This window comes from Sorghum bicolor, chromosome 8, assembly GCF_000003195.3.
Source record: "Sorghum bicolor cultivar BTx623 chromosome 8, Sorghum_bicolor_NCBIv3, whole genome shotgun sequence".
Taxonomy (NCBI): domain Eukaryota; kingdom Viridiplantae; phylum Streptophyta; class Magnoliopsida; order Poales; family Poaceae; genus Sorghum; species Sorghum bicolor.
In genome coordinates, this window is record NC_012877.2 from 813,512 (window position 1) to 831,988 (window position 18,477).

Sequence of the window (18,477 nt, forward strand, 5' to 3'; positions counted from 1 at the left end):
GCTTTTTCCACAACACTTCATTAGCCGCCAGGCAGTTTCTCAAAAAAAAAAGGTATCTAAGTACTTTCGAATAAATTTATATAAATCGATAATTGTTGTTAAAAAAATAAAACACCCCCAAGAATCTCCCAGCTGCAGATACGAAAATACTTTCTTTCCATATATAATATATATAACAAAGCAAGAACACATAAGATTCGCTTGTGTCTAGCTGACACTTCCAAATATATATATATTTTAAATAATTCTTCCTCCGGGCAGTGCACATGATTTGCAATGCTAACTGGTACACAACGTCAAGACATGTCCATTTCTTAGTCAGCATAAGCAACACAAACATTCATCAGTCAGCTCCGAACCTATCTCATTGTCAAACATTACGTTCAGCCCACAGGCTAGTCCCCACATTTCATCACAACTTCCCTTCAATATTACTCATCCTCTTCCACCTCTACTTCTTCCTTCTCGTAATCGGTGTCAGACCCTTCTTCGTCTCCAAAAGGATCCTCATCGTTGCGATCATCATCCTCGTCCTCGGAAAATTCATCAGGATAATCGAAAAGCGGATTGTCTTCAGCTGCATATTCGGTATGGAAAGAGCTTCAGCTAATCCAAGTAGCTATAGATCTCACTGATTAGTTAGGAGAAAATTAATGATGGTATAATTACCATTTGAATCATCTGTGTCATACGGGCAATCTTCGTAGCATTCGTCTTCTCCATCATCCACTTGTAACCTTATGTAACAAGACCACTTGTTAAGACACTCTCGCATGAACTGAATTGAATAAAACACATGTGATTCATGTTTATTATTCACCTTGGATATGAAGCTGCTGACGTGGCCTCCATGTTTGTATCATCCACCTCCTTGACAGTATAGATATCATAGACTTCAGAATCTGCTAAACAGCAAATTTAGATTTTAGACTCATCAAAACTCAAAACTAATGCTGGAGCTAAACTGCTCACCGTTACTACTCGGCCGCTAGTACTAATACTAGAGTTTGAAATCACTTTCTATTACAGTTAATAAAGAAAGCACCAAGAACCCTTCCATTACTGTTGAGAGCATCTCAAGGCAAGAAGTTTCAATACCTTCTGATTGTGCCAATGAAATTATATCTGCCTCAATTTCCTCTGCAGTTGATGGCAAGTACTTGCGTAGAAGCGGAAGAAAGTTGCATAGAACAGCACCCTCTTCGAAAGAGGTAATCCTGCAGGGAATATTGTAAGGAACATGAAACAATGCAACTCTACATTCCAAATGACCTGATAAGTTGTCAGAAATCAAGACTTGCCGTGGTTCTGCTGGATGCTTCTCATCATCAGGATCTACTTGGACAGCATCATAAAGGTGGCATATTTCTCTCAATGAATCATCAGCATCATCCTTTTCTCCTTTTCGACTCTTCCATATTTGTGCAAACCGAGCATTTCTTCCCATATCCTATACAGGGTCAATGAACAAAACTCCATGAATAAGAGTGCATGAAAAAGAACAGCATGGAATTTACAGAGAAGTTAAATGAAAAGGTATCACAGTTTTCTATTCTCAGGATAATTAGGGAATACCACTTCCCTCATGAAATCCTAATACACAATCCAACACTACAAGGTACATGCTATATCAACTCCTGAAAACTATCCATATTCGGATATTCCATAATGGACCAAAATGATCACTTGGGAAAATCAAATATGTCTCTCCTAAAGAACCTGACAACCACATTATTTAAAACATCAACACAAGTAGTGTCCAGTGCCATCCATCAATATACACAAGTGTACCTAGGTTTCCAGGTTTGGTAATGTAGAGCATGCAATAGTTAATTTAGCATGTAAACCTTTTACTAGCTAAATCTGCATATCTAGATTTCTATGTGCTTGTGATAAAGGAATGTTCCCAGAGTCTAATTCCCAACCAATAACATTATTTGGGAATTGGGGTGCAGCACTGCTAGCGTAGATTTGTTAACCTGGTTGTTCCCACAAGATTATGTTGCAATCAGGCTCAACATGGATAATCTGTGGTGAGAAGCTAAAACCAATTCACATATACTCGCAGGTGAGGTGTGACATACAAAATTCAACAAGAATGCAGAAGTAGCAATGATGTAAGCACTTAAAAATCCATACTAAATCATTATTGTGGAAGCACTCTAGAACTAGTCAATAAATCATGTGCCAATCAGAGTATGGGAAAGAAACTAAATACTAGACTATGCAGAACAAACAAAGTGCATAATGGAAAAGACAATTTAACCCTGGCGAAATAGAATAGGAAAATATTTTGCAAGTTAAAAGTGGTAATTGGTGAATGACGTGCTGAAAATCTGCATAGAAAATTACACAGACCCTTAGTTTCCTCCTATAGTTAATTATATGCTTGGGTTACAGCCATTTCATGATATGCACCAAATATAAAATTCATTGTCCCTTTAGTACTTGCACAAACTTGAGAAGAAGGAATTGGCTGCAGTCAGAAACTCATAATAATATGATATGTACCTCATGCCTCTGTCTGGCTGCTGATCGTAGCTGCTCTGGTTTCTGTTCGCACAAAGAAGGCCCGCTTTAGTATTTAACCGATTGAATTCATTTAAACAGCTACAAATATGAAAAACACTATTTGCCTAATAGTAAAGGTTAGTGCCAACAAAGTTCCAGGAGAAAATTAAAAGGTTTAGTTATTGCATAATCCTCGTGGAAACCAGTGAACACAAAAAATTATGCAGTACACAGCGTCAGTTTCGCTTACATTGTCTTGCTTGATTTTGTCATTCCACTCCTTTGTCTTGCTCTTTATCTCCTTGGCATTTGAGTCAGCAAGCTGCAGAAACAAATGGAATTGTTTATATATAACTACATAAGTGTTATGCATCTGACATATGGAACAAGTAATGCCCAACCATTTGTGTAACCATGTTTGAGTGCATGACAGAAACAGACTTCTGCTTCCATTATAACGATGATGAATAGTGAAGGTACGAACGACAACATTCTTTTCTATTTCAAGAAGCTGTTCAGCTGCAGCACTTAAACTCCAGAAATGCATTAAAATGCAGCGATAAAGATTACATATGATTTATATAGAATCCGCAGAGAATAAAATTAGGAACAAGTCCAATGACGTGGTAGTATGACTGAACACATAGGAGAAATGAAACATGATCAGAAATTTGACCACAGACTAAGAAACAGTCATGCCATGCCAAATGCTGAAGCTATGCCATGCCAAATGCTGAATCTGGATGCCAATCCAGCTTATAACAAGAAATAAATAAGAAACAGACAAGCGAAAAGGAAAGTTACATTACCAAAAGAGATTGTAAAACATCTTCAACAGCTTCAGAATGGTGTACTGTCTCGATGTGTTGGACAAGAAGCTTCTTAACTCGTGGTTCCTCCGAAGCTGTGGGCACGGGGAGCAAGTAAATCAATTTGCAGGTGAAGGTGGCACTTACACTTTTTTCTTTCAATTGTGATCTATAATTGTTCGTCCCAATAAGTGGAATTTGATCTCATATCAGGCATAGTATCGATGCAAGGTGACAAATTCGTATGGACAAGTATCATGGCATCCAGCAGACAGGACAATCTTGCGTTTCCGGGTAATTTCGCATGAGCAAGTTACTGAAAATGTACGGAATGAACCATCCTCTAGTATCAGTGACAGATTGTATCCTTTTTTTTTTTTGGCTCGTGTACCTTTGGCACTGGCAGAGGAGGACGATGAGGAGGGTTCGGAGATGGAGAGGCGGGAGAAATCGAGCATCGCCTTCTTGGCCGGCCTCTCATTAATCTCGAGCCCTGATAATAGAGCAGAAAGAAAAAAAGATTTCAAAACATTCCTTGTACCTTTATTGAGTGGAAATTCTCAAGGGGAAAGGAAGGAGCTCACAGAAGGCGTCTGGGCGGGTCTGCGAGGGCTTGCGCTTGATCCGGACGACGATGGGCTTCTCCCTCGCCGCGGGCCCCGGGGTGGACGTCTCGCCGGCGTCCGCAGACGCCATGACCGGCGGTTGGGTAGGTTTTTTTTTTAACTAGTTGGGTAGGGTTTTACCCCCAGGCACAGGCAGCGCGCGGCGTAACGTCCCTTCTCTTCAAATCTCTTCTAGCTCTGCCTGACAAAATGGTTATTATAGGACTCCAATTATTATGGCTTCTCTCAAATAGGACTCTAATATTTATTTCTCCCAAATAGGATTCTAAACATTGTTTGTAAGCTATAACGACATTTTAATACAATTAATCATGTTTTAAGTCCTAAATACATGTATTTGGCCATGACATGACTCTTTTTTGTCCCTAGACCTTACTAACGTGGTCTGTTTGTGTTTGAACCCTGTAAGTGTAAAAGGCGAAGAGCGCTGGATGACTATATCCTGTTCAATTCACCATACACCTGATATTCAGTTTGGCTTCATTTATTCAGAGCATGTAACAAACGCATGTCATGGTTAGATTGTGCCTTCAGGCTGTCGGTGAACTTGGTGCCGAGCGAGCTCCAAGGTCCCTGGCTGCACAGGCGCCGGGTTGCCGGCCCTGGTAGCGACGAGCCGCAACGAGCGCTGGGGTGCAGGGTTGCCCCTTCTGTATGGTCGGCCATGGCCGTGGTCAGAGCTCGAACTTGTGTAGTCGACAGCGAGGAAGAAACGTATGACGAAGACACAGGTCGATCGAAGGTGCGGCGGCGGAGGACCACGTTAGTAAGGCCTAGGGGCAAAAGAGTCATGCCATGGCCGAATACATGTATTTAGCACTTAAAATATGGTTCATTGTATTAAAATGTTATTAGAGCTTACAAATAATGTTTGGAGTCCTATTTGAGAGAAACAAATATTTGCAGTCCTATTTGGGAGAAACACAACGATTGGAGTCCTATAATAGCCATTTTCTCGCTCTACGTCGTGCTTCAGGATTCGTGGGTTATTATAACGTCTCTCCTCTTATAACGCGAATTTATTAAGACTAGTTAATCTGTTATTAATAACATATTATTGTAACACCACATTATTAAATTATAGACGAATTAGATTTAAGAAATTCGTCTTGTAAATTAGTCACAATATATATAATTAATTATTTTTAGTTTATATTTAATACTTCGTCTAAAGGGCTAAACTTTAAGGGGAAACTAAACAAGGCCTTAATAAATAATGGCACCCTTAATCTCTTCAATAAAAAAGGAAAAAAGAAATGAAAGATAATGGTGTTTTTTTAGATACATTTAAAATTGAATCAATGAAAAGCTCCCCAAAATACCCTGTCACTATGTATGATTCTCAAGACCGCCCATGGCCTATCCAACACAAAATTGAACGGAACATACAATTGTTTAGGTGAGCCTGGAAAGGTAATCCTAGCTTACCATATGTTTGGGATCACTTTGCTCTAGGTTTTTTTATCTGTATTGTATATTTTTTAGCGAAATAGGTGTCACTTCACAAGTAAAAAAGAAGTGGAATTATGAAAGCATCTAAAGAAATGTTCAAGTTTTTGTAGAGTTACTCTATGGTGAAATTTACATAGCAAAGTTGATGGAGCGACGAATACCCTTAATGGCTGATGATGGCCTCCATCATCTATTCGTTTTTTTTCTAATTTTATTTAGAGAAAAGGTTTCATCGGTTTCCATTTTGTTATTCCAAATCTTGCCTTTCATGGTTCTCATTTGTGCAGGTGATTTTCGCAAAGCTCTTCCTTGCATTAGTAAAGGATAATAAGAATAATGTATGATGTTTTGCTCTTTAAGGGCCACCCAATAAACATGTGGTGCTAGAACATAAAGAAAAATGAACAGCCCAAACTGCAAAAGTGAAAGAGATGAATAAAAATATGATTAGGAGAACAACTCCAAGAAATTTGGATTATCACTCGCATTCAGCAAATTTTAAATATATATGGTCCAACAGGTTTATTTTTTTGAAGGCAAAAACTGTAGGGAGATCCCCACAGCACTTCATTTTTGTATTTATAAAGGAGAAAGAGATACTTTACAAGGGGGAACAAACTGTGCTTAACTATAAGCATCTAACCAGAAACAAAAAGCAGACCGAAGGTCATCTCTAAATCTAAGGGATTGAAGGTGACACTGGTTTTTGAAGTTACTGAACCAGGTTCCAACAGGTTTATTGTCTCCACCTCTAAAATACTCTATCACTTTACTCCTTGTCTATCGCCATGATCTCCACTTCATGCTTCATCTCTTTGTGATCATGTGGCCACCTTTCCATGCCACATTGCACCTTCATCACATGTGTTGCTATACCTAACTCAAATCACTTAGACACAAAGCATTAGTAACTTAATGTCATTAATTACCAAAACCAATATCCTAAGATGATACTAAATAGAAGGATTTTATCTCAACGTCCATGAATGCGAAATCATAGATCAAACTAACAAATTGGCAATCTTCAGTGCTATCATAGTATTCGCTAAGTTCATAGACTACACACAGAATTTAAAGAGCTTAAAGGAGCATGAGTCATATATTCTGCTTATGTGTTTTCTTGCCAATGTTGGATATCTTTTTTCAACAACTCAAGTCCAACCCATCAGGGCCCTTAAAGGTTCTAACCACGGAGCACAAAGATTTCAAAAACACATAGTTTTTCCTAAAAAAAACAAACTTTCCTGATGGAAAACGCAAACCTGCTGGTCTTTAATTGGGCAAACCCCACATAGCTCCAAGATGCTGGTCTCTAACTAGAAAAGTAAATGTTTGAGCTTGAAAAGCTTAGTCCGGTGGGATCGTAAAAGCTTATTTGGATAAGTTGTATTATTAAACCAGACAAAGCAACAAGTGATAAAACCAAAAAACAAATACAACACCTAGATTATAAGACAAAGGAAGCTTTGTCAAACCATACAAAGGCCTTGTTTAGTTTATCTCAAAAATCAAAAAGTTTTTAAGATTTTCCATCACATCAAATCTTGCGGCACATGCATAAAACATTAAATATAGATAAAAACAAAAACTAATTACACAGTTTAGCTGTAAATCGCGAGACGAATCTTTTGATCCTAGTTCATCCATAATTAGATAATATTTGTCACAAACAAACAAAAGTACTACAGTCCATCTAAACAACCAAATAACCAAATGCATGTCGAGTCCATACAAAGGGTTTATTAAGATATGGCAAATTTCGCTAAGTACACAAATGAAAGGCAACGACGACGGAAGTTCTCGTTCACTTCTTCCCGTCCCATCGTGCACTCGACTTCTCTTCGGGACTCGAATCCAAATCGAAAGATTATTCGCGGGGAGCACGCGCTGGTTTGGAGTTGGATAGCCTCACGAAGATGAGAAAACTCAAGATCCGATCCAAACAGCGAGGGGGGCGAGGAGCAGGACAGAAGAGAGACCGGTGGAGAGAGAACCGACAGGAAGAGACGCTTAGTCTGATTTCTCGTCCCTTTCTCCTTGCATCTCCTGCGAGATAGAGAGAAGCATCGTCCGCCATGGGGCTGCTGGATCTGATGCGCCTCATGCCCACGAATTGCCAGCGGGACCAGCAGCGCCGCCGCCGGCAAGCCAAGGCCCAAGCCCGTGGTAAGCACTCTCCACTTGATTAGCTTCCTCCCCGACCTGCACAGCTTGTTGCTCTTTAGTCTCTGCTTAGTAATTAGTGGATACACATGTTGTGTCCTTTTCGTGGTCCATCTTGTTTCGATTTTGCTGTATCTATACAAAAAAAAAAAATCATGTTTTTATTGGGTGCAAAGAGAATCAGGTTAGCAGGGAGGCTAATTTTTTCCTTTTTATGTAAAAAAAAAACTAGTAACAGTAAGGTCCTAATCTAGAGGCCAGAAGGCATTTTCAAGACTTTTTATTACCTCGATGTAATGCTCGTGAAAATTATTAGAATCTCCCTTTATCGAGAAAATGTGTTTTATCCAAGAGTATATGACTGCAATGGGCTGGTGGCCTCCACCTTCTTCTTCTTCTTCCTCTCTCTCTTGAACTAGATTTAGGGCCTGTTTGGATACAAGGGCTAATTGCTAGCTAGCTAAAAATTAGACAAAATTAACTCGCATCCAAATAGGAGGACTAATATGTGAGCTAATTTTTCAGGGAAAGTCTTCAACTCGTTGGTACCCAACTAGGTAGCCAATTGTAGCTAAGTTGGGCTAATTTTTAGCCCCAACTATTAACTAGCCATGTGTATCCAAAACAGGCCCTTATGTACTTTGGAACAGGCCGGTCTGCTGTGCAAAAGAAAAAGAAAAGAAGCATGCTGAACTGAGTATCCCCTCTAAAACGTAAAACAAGTTATTTTTCCTTACAAATTGTTAGGGTCGTTGAACAAAAATTGGCAAGCAGAAAAATGGATTGCTTGGTGTGCGCTGGTGTGCTTGAGCTTGTTTTTTTCGCCCCTTAAATGTATTAATCATGTGTAATGCACTGCAGATGGATCCATCGCTTCACGGCTTAAAAGAAAGGGCTCACCCTGCCAACTAGATGACTATTCTCAGGGTGCTGACCTAGAGATACATTCAGGACCAAGCCTTCCAGAGGTATGGCATAAAAATGCTGATGGTGGGAGGGCTTAGTACAAGTTAAATACCACGACAACTGCTTGGATTGCACAAATTATGAAGCACAGCTAGCTAGATAAAACTTAGAAACGGATACCTTAATGCTGTAACCCTCTATTTTAGCACTGATGCACTGGAAGCTTCTCTCTTTCCATAGTGTTGCATAATTAACTTTCCATTACAAGTTGTCTCCATATAATGTTTGCTGCTAAGCATAAGAATCATCTTCGGGTCTCCAATGCATAAAGCTGTTTCTGACTGGGAGGTTCTCAGGTTATCATCGGTGACTAGACTTGCCATTACTCTTCATATTGTCTGTAACTAGCTTAGATTTAGAATCTAAAAAAAATGGTTCTTTTCTAGGAAACACAACATGTTATCTCCACTAGACCATTGCAAGCTGTATATGAGCTGCATAAACTTGCAGTATGGTATTCTTTGATCATCTCTGCACCCTGAGGATTATGTCAACGTACACTATACTGTACCTGCCAAATTATTTGATTTTATTTTGTCATACCGAGGCTTTCTGGCTGTTTAAATATTAAGATTTCCCTATTGGTACCCTAAGCAAAGTGCATGTTCATTTCTATTCCTTTGCTGCCATCTATTTAACATGTTATTATAAGATTAATCATCATTCTGTCCATCTTATTTCATTATTTGGCACGAAGGTGTGGGTGTACGCCTAGACCACCCAAGTTCAAGGCCTCATCAAGGCGAATTTGGGTTCCTATTGCTTCTTCAGTAGAAAGTCACCTAGCTTCTCCTTGGTTGGTTTAGTTATTTTATCTTATTTGGCATTAAACACTGAACATTTCATTGCTGATTTGGCAAGAGTATATTTTTCTTGTAAAAGTCATCAAGTAAGTAGTAGTCAGGCTCAGGCACATAGCACTGGACTTGGGTGGGTTACAAGTATTCCGGACATTACTCATACTTTTTCCTTCCATATTAGGTCAGCCATTGCCTTTACAATTTCAGTGTTGAACTTCTATCCCATGCTTGTCCATGTAGGACATGTGGCATCATATACATTCCCTGATGCCAATGCGAGACGCTGCCCGAGTTGCCTGTGTCTCTCGTTCCTTTCTACATTCCTGGAGATGCCATCCCAACCTCAGTTTCAGCAAGAACACATTAGGCTTGAATAAAAATGCATTTCAAGAGGACAAATCCGCTCGAGTTTTCTATATTAAAGTTGACCACATTCTGCGAAAGCACTTAGGCGTTGTGAAGAAACTCAAGATCCAGATTGATTCAGATTACAGTGCAAAGGACTCTTGTTATCTCAACAATTGGCTTCAGACTGCTGTTACACCAGGGATTGAAGAGCTCACACTTATACTAATCCCACATGATGCAAAGTACACTTTCCCATGCTCAATTTTGTCAAATGGGAGTGGGGACACAATCCAACACCTTCACCTTGGCAACTGTTCCTTTCATCCAACAGTCACATTTGGTGGCTTAAGAAGTCTCACAAGATTGCATCTTTGTCACGTGTGCATTACGGGGGACGAGTTAGGGTTCCTTCTTTCCCATTCTCCTGCTTTGGAGCGGTTGGAACTCAAGTGCTGCAATAAGATAGTTCGTCTGAAGGTACCTCACCTACTGCAGCGGCTCAGCTACCTGGAGGTGACCGGGTGCACCAAGCTGAAATTTATAGACAATGAAGCACCGAACGTTTCCAGTTTTGCATTCGGAGGAGAAAACACAGTACATCTATCACTTGGAGAAACTTCGCAAATCAAGAGCCTAAGTATGAACCGCCCTGGTTCAGTTTTTTATGCTCGTGCTGAACTTCCATCCAGCATGCCAAATCTTGAAGCTCTTACCATATATTCACAGGAAGAGGTACGAGAACTTTAGCTTACTGCTGACTAGTGATTGACATATCTTATGATATACAACAAGTCTATAGCTTAATATACATATAAAAAAATACAAGCTTATGGTTTTCTTATAGAAAAATGAGTTTATGGCTTGGGGCATAACTATTCTGACCTATTTATGCAGATGGCCCATGCACCAATGCTGCGTAGCAAATTCATCCACCTCAGGCACTTGAGCATGGTTCTTACTGGAGCACTCCTTTACCCGATCTATGATTATTTGTCCTTGGCTTCCTTTTTAGATGCTGCTCCTTCTCTGGAGACTTTCGACTTGGATGTGAGTTGCCATTCATACTGTTATGATATTATTATAGTTGTGGTTGAACATGACTTAAATGTGTCCTGAATCGTAGTTATGGCAGCGAGACATGGAGAATGCTTCGGTTTTTGCAGATCCTGCAGATCTGAGACAGATGCGAGAACTGCAGCATCACAACCTTAGGAGTTTGAGGATCACAGGATTTAGCTCTGTGAAGAGCTTGGTTGAGCTGACATGCAATATTCTTGAGAGTATAACGTCACTTGAGCGCTTGACATTGGAGTCCACTCAAAGCGTTCTCAGGTGTTCTGACCGTGGCAATAAATCTGGCAAATGCTTCCCACTTGATAGCGATATTCTCATGGAAGGTTACAGGGGAGTCTTGGCTATCAGAAGGTATATTGAGCCTAGGGTCCCCTCCACAGTAAAGCTGCAAGTTTTAGAGCCTTGCAGCTGCCATGCTGCTGTACTTTAGATGTCATGTTTATCTGGCTGTTCAATGTTTAATCATGTTGTTGTTGTTGCTGCTGCTGCTGCTTCTTCTCAATTATGTTGGTGTTTACATGGGTCATGCTTGTGTGTGTGTGTGTGTGTGTGTGTGTGTGTGTGTGTGTGTGTGTGTGTGTGTGTGTGTGTCTACAAGGCCCTGTTATTGATCCTACAGAAGAAGACGTGGGGAAGTTAGCCGAGAGAAAGTGAGGAGATGGACTCTGTAATTTTGTTGCCACTCCTCTGTTCTATGAGATTCATCTGAACCTATCCCTGTTGCTGTGCTTCCTATCCTTGATCTAATCTGGTTCGCAGCTTACAACTTGGCCTGAATGGCATCTGAACTACTATCCTCAGAATGTAAGCTTGTTGAGTTAGGACATGAGCAGTTGTGTTCAGTTTTCTATCAATCTTGAAGATTCTTCCTCCAATTGTGTTGCTGAAGGTCCAGAGTAAGAGGCTTTATGTCCGGGTTCGAATGATTTTTCCTCAGCCATTGATCACCGAATTGCAATCCTTTTTTTTACTGCCTTTATATAGACCGCATGCGTCTGTGAATGGGTGTCGACGATGAAGATTCCCAGCCCTGCCTTGAGCAGGGTGTAATCCTGCAGGAGGTGAGTAACACGTTGGGATATCATGAAGTCATGAACCGACGAGATGTGTTTAGGGTTATGTTTAGTTCCATCGAAAAGGCAGAATTTGTTGTCCTTACGAGGTCTCTTGAGGCTCTTTTGGGCTTTTTTTTTTTTTGACCTTTTTGGGCTTTTTTGACCTTTTGATGCAAAAATACAAAATAGAGAATAACCACCTTTTTGTCATAATTTTGTATGGTATTTAGTTTTATTATGCAAAATGGTAGACCAAAACCCAATTTTTTTTGAAATTAAAGGGAAATTAAACACTCCCTAAATCAAAGAAAAGAGTTGTGGCTCAAACACCTACGTGAATCGCGAGAAATGATAAATCATCGTTCACGGAAAAGGCAAAAAAATGGAGAAAAATAGGATATTTTGAACGTAGGTTCAGCGATCTTTTTTGACTGTGGAAACAAAAAAATAACGAGTCTCAAAGGCGAACTACTTTGCTGAATTAAAAAGAGACCTATAACAATGGAAAAAAAAAGTAAAACTTTTGGCGCTTGCCAATCTTGCTGCAGAGGTAAATTTTAAAAGGCTCAGGAAGGAAATTGCTGCAGAGCTAAATTTTAAAAGGTTCAGCAAGGAAAAAAAAAGCTCAGGAAGGAAATTGCTGCAGAGCAAAATTTTAAAAGGTTCAGCATGGAAAAAAAAAAAGTGGCCCAGGAAGGAAATTGCTGCAGAGCAAAATTTTAAAAGGTTCAGCATGGAAAAAAAGTGAAACATTATAGGGGTGTTGCGAGAATCGAACTCGCGACCTCTCGCACCCGAAGCGAGAATCATACCACTAGACCAAACACCCAACTGACGGTGTTTGCGTCTGTGGAGTCATACTAACTAGAGACTAAAATGGCAGCAAGCAATCCTAGTTTTGCAACAAGATGCAAGTGTATATACAAAAACTCTATGTATGCCGTGTTAGTTTAGAAGATGCGTGACCCACAGCACACACATGCTGAATTTAGTTCTGCATGTTCTCTAAACATGATACGAGATGAGCAGCCTACCATTCGTTTATGCATGAGATCGATGACATACGCCATGAACGAACCTTGCTAAACTCACCACACATACGACTCCCACCACTGTTAGCCTAAACACTCGTATTATTCCAGTAAATAAAATATTAAAATACGTTACAGTAGCGGTATACATACACAGCATACAACAATGACGAAAATTTGTTGAGAAATAATGATGTCCCCATTCCATGTAAAATATAATCGATCCATGGGAATATAGTTTTTTGAGAGGTGCTTTTCACGCTTGCCACGTGCTATCCATGGGAATAGTTGAGTACTATTATATAATTAAGAGAACCGCTCCAATACTCCTTTTTCTAAAAATTACACATATCTCAAAGCAGCCCATCTAATAAATAGTTAAACATTTTATCAGTTATTATTCTCATTTGGTTTCGGATTGGGCCTTTCCAGCCTAGATTGTGCCCAACCCAAACCCAATTCATTTGTTAATGTCCTCTAGATCGATCCCGAACCTCTTGCCACGCCACCGAGCGTCCATCTCACAGCAGAGCAAGCGGAGTTCTCCACAACAGACAGTGGAGCTCCATACAACGTCTCTCCAGCAGCGCCTGCGGCGGCGTCCAGGACGCGATTGTCGCGGTAGCCGCCCTCACAGACCTCCATCGTCATGGCAACAACCAGCGATGAACATCCATTAGAGGCGCGGACACTTGCTCATACGGACAGGTACAGTGAGCACTGAACGACCCACGCGTCCAAACTCCAAAACTCCCTCACGAGGAAACGGAAGAGCGTCGTCGGAGATCAGAGACGGAAGGAGACAGACTGACTGAGGTGCGGAGACGAGCATGGGTTATCAAATGCACTGGGTTCAAACTGGGCATGGGCTAGGCATTGAAAGGTCGTGCCCATGCTAGACTTAAGCCTTGTTTGGATGTAGTTGGATTCGCATCAATCCACATGTGTTGGGGTGGGTTGGAGTAGAACTTGAACTAAATTCTATTCCAATCCACTCCAACACAAGGCCTTAGATGGATACGTACTAATAAAGATAATTAATTTATTAAATGGAAAGCTTTGAGATTCGTGTTATTTTTATAAAGAGGAGTACTGGAGCAATTTCCTTATGTTTTTATGAACGTGTTATCATTATTTTTTTTCATTTTATTTAAAAAAGAGTGTTGGTTCTAGAATGCACTCTTAGGCATCCAGCGATGAGCGTCAGTGTTTGGCGCTCCGCAGCAGTAACTGGTGGAGATGAACCTCCAACATTATCAACCAAGGTTTATGTTTTCACTTTATATACTAATTTTGATTTGCATGATCTTCCTTCAGACATAATTTTTGAAAATAAAGAAATCAACATCAACTGATTGCCCTCAAAGAACAGGTTTGTAAGCCAACACAAAGTGGATTTAAATTTGTTGCTTTTGAAATACCCATTCGCAATTCTAGAGTATCCTTATTACAAACTCTCCTATAAAGTACGTCCTTAACATTCAAATTAAACTGTTATTCAATTCTACCTAACAACTATAACTTTTGTAATTCTTCCAACATGCTTTGGTAAGGATACTTTTTTGAAACATATTGACTACTGAAGCATCTTCTGGAACTTCCTCGAGACATCTTCCATCAATATTTATGACTGCAGAACAAATTAAATAATATTATGAGGTTAGTTAATCATTTGAAGATAATTTAACATAACTAAAATTTCGAAATGTAGGTTATTAGTGTTATATATTACTAAGGACAAAGAAAAGGTGCAATTTGAATTACCTCTGGGATAGACGTCCCAGGTGGTTTGCACACCACCATGCAGCTTAAAACCCAAAGAAACATTTCATTACTTTTTTATATTTTATTATCCAGCTTATTAAGTTTGTATTTGATTTTTTTGAGAAACATTTAAGTTTGTGTTTGCTGAAAGTTGAAAAAAAAAATAGAAATTTGGGAACAGCTGGCTTAAATAGGCCCAGTATAAATCTTAAAGCCCCAAAACAATGGGAAATTTACGTGTTGGGTCATAGCCCACCTCAATCCATAGAGTTGAAGCCCACGTCGGTCCCTTCTTCTCCAAGACTCCCAACCTTCTTCCCCTGCAAGCCATCTCTTTCTGGTTTTCTCTCCGCCTCCGCGCGTTCCCCACTCTCCTCCTGGCTCCCCTTCCCGCTCTCCCATTCCCCGCACGCGGTCGAGGACCCCGACGATGAGGCCCTCGAAGAGCGCCGCGGCGCCCCCGGTGGCGTCGCTGACGAGCCCGAAGTCCTGCGCCACCAAGCGGCCGCGGAAGGCGGCGCCGCTGGGCGACGTCACCAACCTCCTCCTCGTCGTCGCTGAGACCCCGACCCCGAGCAAGCCCAGGAGGACCGCACGCGGGGCTCTCCCCGCGCCCTCCGACGTCTCCGCGGTCTCCTCCGCCTGCTCCTCCTCCGCCTCGGTCACGCCCGCGCCCAAGCCTTCCGCCGCCGCCGCCGCCGCCGCCTCGGCCACGCCCGTGCCCAAGCCTTCCTCCGCCGCCTCCGTCACGCCCGCGCGCAAGCCTTCCTCCACTGCCGGTGAGTGAAGCTACAGCTACAGCTACTGCACCGATTCGTGCTCGATCCGCTGCAAATGCGGGCCGGGATTTCTAATCCTGGTACCTCCTCTTCGTCTGCAGTCATCGAGGAGGAGCGCAGTGTGCTCAAATCGCCAACCATCTCCACAGTTTACCGCAGGACCACCGAGGCTCAGGGGAGGTGGAGGAGGGACACCGCCGCCGCCAGCAGCAAGGGCGAGGAACCGGTCGCTGCAACGGCGAGGTGCCCCCCTCTTGGGAAATCCGCAAGGACCAACAGCAGGTGAGATTACTTTACTTGCCTTGCCTGGACCCAGTACACGTCATCTGCGTTGGTGTATGTTCAATTCAGTCTCGTCAGTGTTAGTGCCTCTCGGCTGTCAGGCTTTGCAATCGATTGTGACTGGGAACTTGTTAGCGTAGTGGTAGTAGATTCTTTTGTGGGTGATAGAGACCTCCCTTAAGCATTTGGCCAACTATCACTATCATTGTCTTTAGTTTGTGTGCCAACTAGAAGCCAGATAAGTACGCCTGCTTTTCATATTGCACATTCATGATTGCCTCCTGTGAGAATCAATATCTGTTAGTTGTTTGTTAAAAAGGGCACGATGATATCATAATCAGTGAGAATCACCTGCCACCATGCTATGATCATCCAATGTGCATGTCACATAATTTCATTGACATTTTACTATGTGCAATGTTCAGATCCGATGCACTTATTGGTAACAAGAGTTCAAGCCCTGGTTCTCCTAGACTGATATGAAACCTTTCCATTCCTTTTGTTTTCATAGGATGGAATTGCTGTAATACTCAATGTCTTAATGCTTGCATTGCTTGTTGCAAAATATTTTGAGTGATATGGACTAGAAGTTGTGCTGTGATGTCTTTCGCATTTCGGACAGAACAAAGTTACCATATATCATACAGTGTCATAACTCACATGCACAGATATTCAGAAGTCGGGACTTTAGGGATCCTTAGTCCATCTTGTTTCATTGATACCAAACAGTTACAGTCTGAGTGCACTTCGTTTACTGAAATATTGAATTTCACTAATCTTTTAGGGAAAAGGATATTCGGCCCATCTCTGCATCAGCTCCTTGCCATGAAGGTAAAAAGGTAAGAAGGGCCACAATCTGAGTGCATTTCCTCATAATGACCTCACCAAGTTTCCTGTTATTAAGGCGTGTACAGTCACAAACTCACGATCTTGTTCAAACTTTATCATGTGGTAGTATTTAATTAATTAGAGCTGTGCCTGCAATAAGGTCTGCGATCTGTTAAAGTTTCACTCCGGTTCTCCTCTGCATAAAGTGCATCTATTCTGAAACATTTATGCTATGCCATATACAAATATGATGATATAGTAACTCTTTGAAGGTTAGAAACTGCAGTTTTTATAGTACGCTTAAAGCTGCATTTATAAGATCAATTCTTCTCTGTACAGTGACCATAACTTCCAACTCTCTGATTTGCTTGCCATTTCTGAAACAGAAGCGGACCCTTGCAATCACGCCCAACTTACTAGAGGACCTTTTGGAGAAGCAGAGAGCATACTTTGCAGATATCGACGCCTTTGAGCTGGTAGAGGAAGAGGTGTCGGAATCTGAGCTGGAGTAAAAACGGAAGCTGATCCCAGAAGACAAGCCCTCTTTTTTTTTACCCCCTTGGGTACAGAAGTAGTTTACTGGAATCAGGTTTATGGTGCAAGCAGCATGGTAGCAATGTATAGCTAGCTCTACTTGTAACACGGGGGCGGACTGGTGTACCTTGGTGCAGTGATCACCGGTGAATGAATGCCTCGATAGGCTGCAAAGCTTCTAGTTGCATAGTAGTAAGGCATATATATAGTGAGATGAGATCTCAGGATTAGGGAGACTCTCTACTGTATGAGAAAATGAGGTTTGTAGTTAAGACACCACTAATCGTTCCATGTTTGTCTGTTTGGAACCAGTCGCTCGCTCTGGATATATATTATATACTAACTAGCGGTTCTGTTATGCATTGCTTTGTTAATCCTGGGGTTGGGTGTGAGGTTGTGTTGGCAAAGCCATTACAAATGTGTGTTAACGGAAGATGTCAGTATGGATGGTGCTGGGTTGGGTGTGGAATGTATGGATCCAGCTCCACTGTAGGAAAAAAAAAAGAAAGGTACGGTGGGCATGGCATTGAAGATTGATCCGCACAGTAATGAATTTTTGCTGAGTAGAGTGTAGAGAGCTGACTTGGCCTGGACTTGACAAGCAAAGCATCAAGAACAGTTTTGGCGAATGATTGTCCAAAAGCCAGCATCCAGTGGATGTAGATCCCATATGAATGAGACATGAACACCATTCAGTTTGGTTCTTTTTTTTTTTTTTTTTGAAACATACACGTACATCTTAGTTCACTGCTCTGCTCCTTTCGAGGAGTCGTCTTCAGTGCCGCACCAGCAGAATATTACAGAGTAACTGGCACTCTTTATCATACGAAGAAAATGCTGTAACTCTCTTTTACTTCTAGTTTGATTGATTGACTCTACAGATCTTCACATTTGACGATGCCTGCTGGTGTTGGATCGAACGGGAGTTGAGCCCAAGGAACTGTAGCAAGCTAAAAAGGAAAAAACAAACAAACAAACAAACAAACAAGGAGGAGCAGCTCTCAATCTTGGCAGTGTGGCACGGCTTCAAAAAAGAGCCAGCAGGATATTTATATATCCCCCTCTTATATGGAAACGAGGGCTTATCCCCCATACCATATATTTATATATGGAGTATATTTGATATATAAATTGATTTAAATAGAAAATATTAAAAAAACTCTTGTCTTATCCACATTAGACAAAATGAACTAAAGAAGAATTTAGAATTTAAGTATCTTTCAGTATCATTTAAGTATCTTTCAGTATCTAAGTATAAATACAAAGAAAAAACAGAAAGAAGGATTGATTTGCGGCAATAGATGTCTTTCACATACAACTAGAAAAAAGTAATTCCCTTTTTGAATGGCAGTTCCAAAAAAAAGTACTTCAATGTCAAAAAAGCGTATTCGTAAAAATCTTTGGAAAAAAAGACTTATTTTTCCATAGTACAATCTTATTCTTTAGCAGGTAAAG

At 41.0% G+C, this 18,477-nt stretch overlaps 3 protein-coding genes and 1 non-coding gene across 6 annotated transcripts; 2 read left to right on the forward strand and 2 right to left on the reverse strand.

The window, feature by feature from the left end:
* On the reverse strand, window positions 192-4,113 carry LOC8070338 (RNA-directed DNA methylation 4). Its single transcript, XM_002442624.2, has 10 exons — window positions 3,905-4,113; window positions 3,712-3,813; window positions 3,321-3,415; window positions 2,762-2,833; window positions 2,512-2,553; window positions 1,302-1,450; window positions 1,099-1,217; window positions 821-902; window positions 670-737; window positions 192-577 (listed from the first exon to the last, which is right to left on the reverse strand). Exons 1-10 carry the CDS (start codon window positions 4,014-4,016, stop codon window positions 432-434), a joined length of 987 nt encoding a protein of 328 aa, XP_002442669.1. The 5' UTR covers window positions 4,017-4,113; the 3' UTR covers window positions 192-431.
* On the forward strand, window positions 7,152-11,624 carry LOC8070339 (putative F-box/FBD/LRR-repeat protein At4g03220). Of its 2 annotated transcripts, XM_021446552.1 has the most exons (5): window positions 7,152-7,564; window positions 8,423-8,529; window positions 9,568-10,407; window positions 10,570-10,722; window positions 10,799-11,624. In XM_021446552.1, exons 1-5 carry the CDS (start codon window positions 7,474-7,476, stop codon window positions 11,177-11,179), a joined length of 1,572 nt encoding a protein of 523 aa, XP_021302227.1. In that variant the 5' UTR covers window positions 7,152-7,473; the 3' UTR covers window positions 11,180-11,624. The 2 variants fall into 2 exon arrangements, with proteins under 2 accessions (XP_021302227.1, XP_021302228.1); XM_021446553.1 differs by lacking the exon at window positions 7,152-7,564 and having other exon boundaries at window positions 9,509-10,407.
* TRNAP-CGG lies at window positions 12,562-12,633 on the reverse strand. The gene has a single exon. It is a non-coding gene; the product is annotated as a tRNA-Pro (tRNA).
* LOC8055519 (60S ribosomal protein L22) lies at window positions 14,770-17,384 on the forward strand. 2 transcript variants are annotated; one of them, XM_021445828.1, is made up of 4 exons: window positions 14,770-15,378; window positions 15,528-15,660; window positions 16,445-16,499; window positions 16,875-17,384. In XM_021445828.1, exons 1-4 carry the CDS (start codon window positions 15,030-15,032, stop codon window positions 16,998-17,000), a joined length of 663 nt encoding a protein of 220 aa, XP_021301503.1. In that variant the 5' UTR covers window positions 14,770-15,029; the 3' UTR covers window positions 17,001-17,384. The 2 variants fall into 2 exon arrangements, with proteins under 2 accessions (XP_021301503.1, XP_021301502.1); XM_021445827.1 differs by having other exon boundaries at window positions 14,778-15,378; window positions 15,480-15,660.

Coding starts and splice junctions, on each gene's coding strand:
- LOC8070339 (XM_021446552.1), top strand. CDS start 7,474: ATGGGGCTGCTGGATCTGATGCGCCTCATGCCCACGAATTGCCAGCGG. Junction 7,565..8,422: donor AGCCAAGGCCCAAGCCCGTG/GTAAGCACTCTC, acceptor AATGCACTGCAG/ATGGATCCATCGCTTCACGG. Junction 10,408..10,569: donor CCATATATTCACAGGAAGAG/GTACGAGAACTT, acceptor CTATTTATGCAG/ATGGCCCATGCACCAATGCT.
- LOC8055519 (XM_021445827.1), top strand. CDS start 15,030: ATGAGGCCCTCGAAGAGCGCCGCGGCGCCCCCGGTGGCGTCGCTGACG. Junction 15,379..15,479: donor CAAGCCTTCCTCCACTGCCG/GTGAGTGAAGCT, acceptor CTTCGTCTGCAG/TCATCGAGGAGGAGCGCAGT. Junction 16,500..16,874: donor CTTGCCATGAAGGTAAAAAG/GTAAGAAGGGCC, acceptor TTTCTGAAACAG/AAGCGGACCCTTGCAATCAC.
- LOC8070338 (XM_002442624.2), bottom strand. CDS start 4,016: ATGGCGTCTGCGGACGCCGGCGAGACGTCCACCCCGGGGCCCGCGGCG. Junction 2,554..2,761: donor ACAAAATCAAGCAAGACAAT/GTAAGCGAAACT, acceptor TTGTGCGAACAG/AAACCAGAGCAGCTACGATC. Junction 1,451..2,511: donor CAGCCAGACAGAGGCATGAG/GTACATATCATA, acceptor GACCCTGTATAG/GATATGGGAAGAAATGCTCG.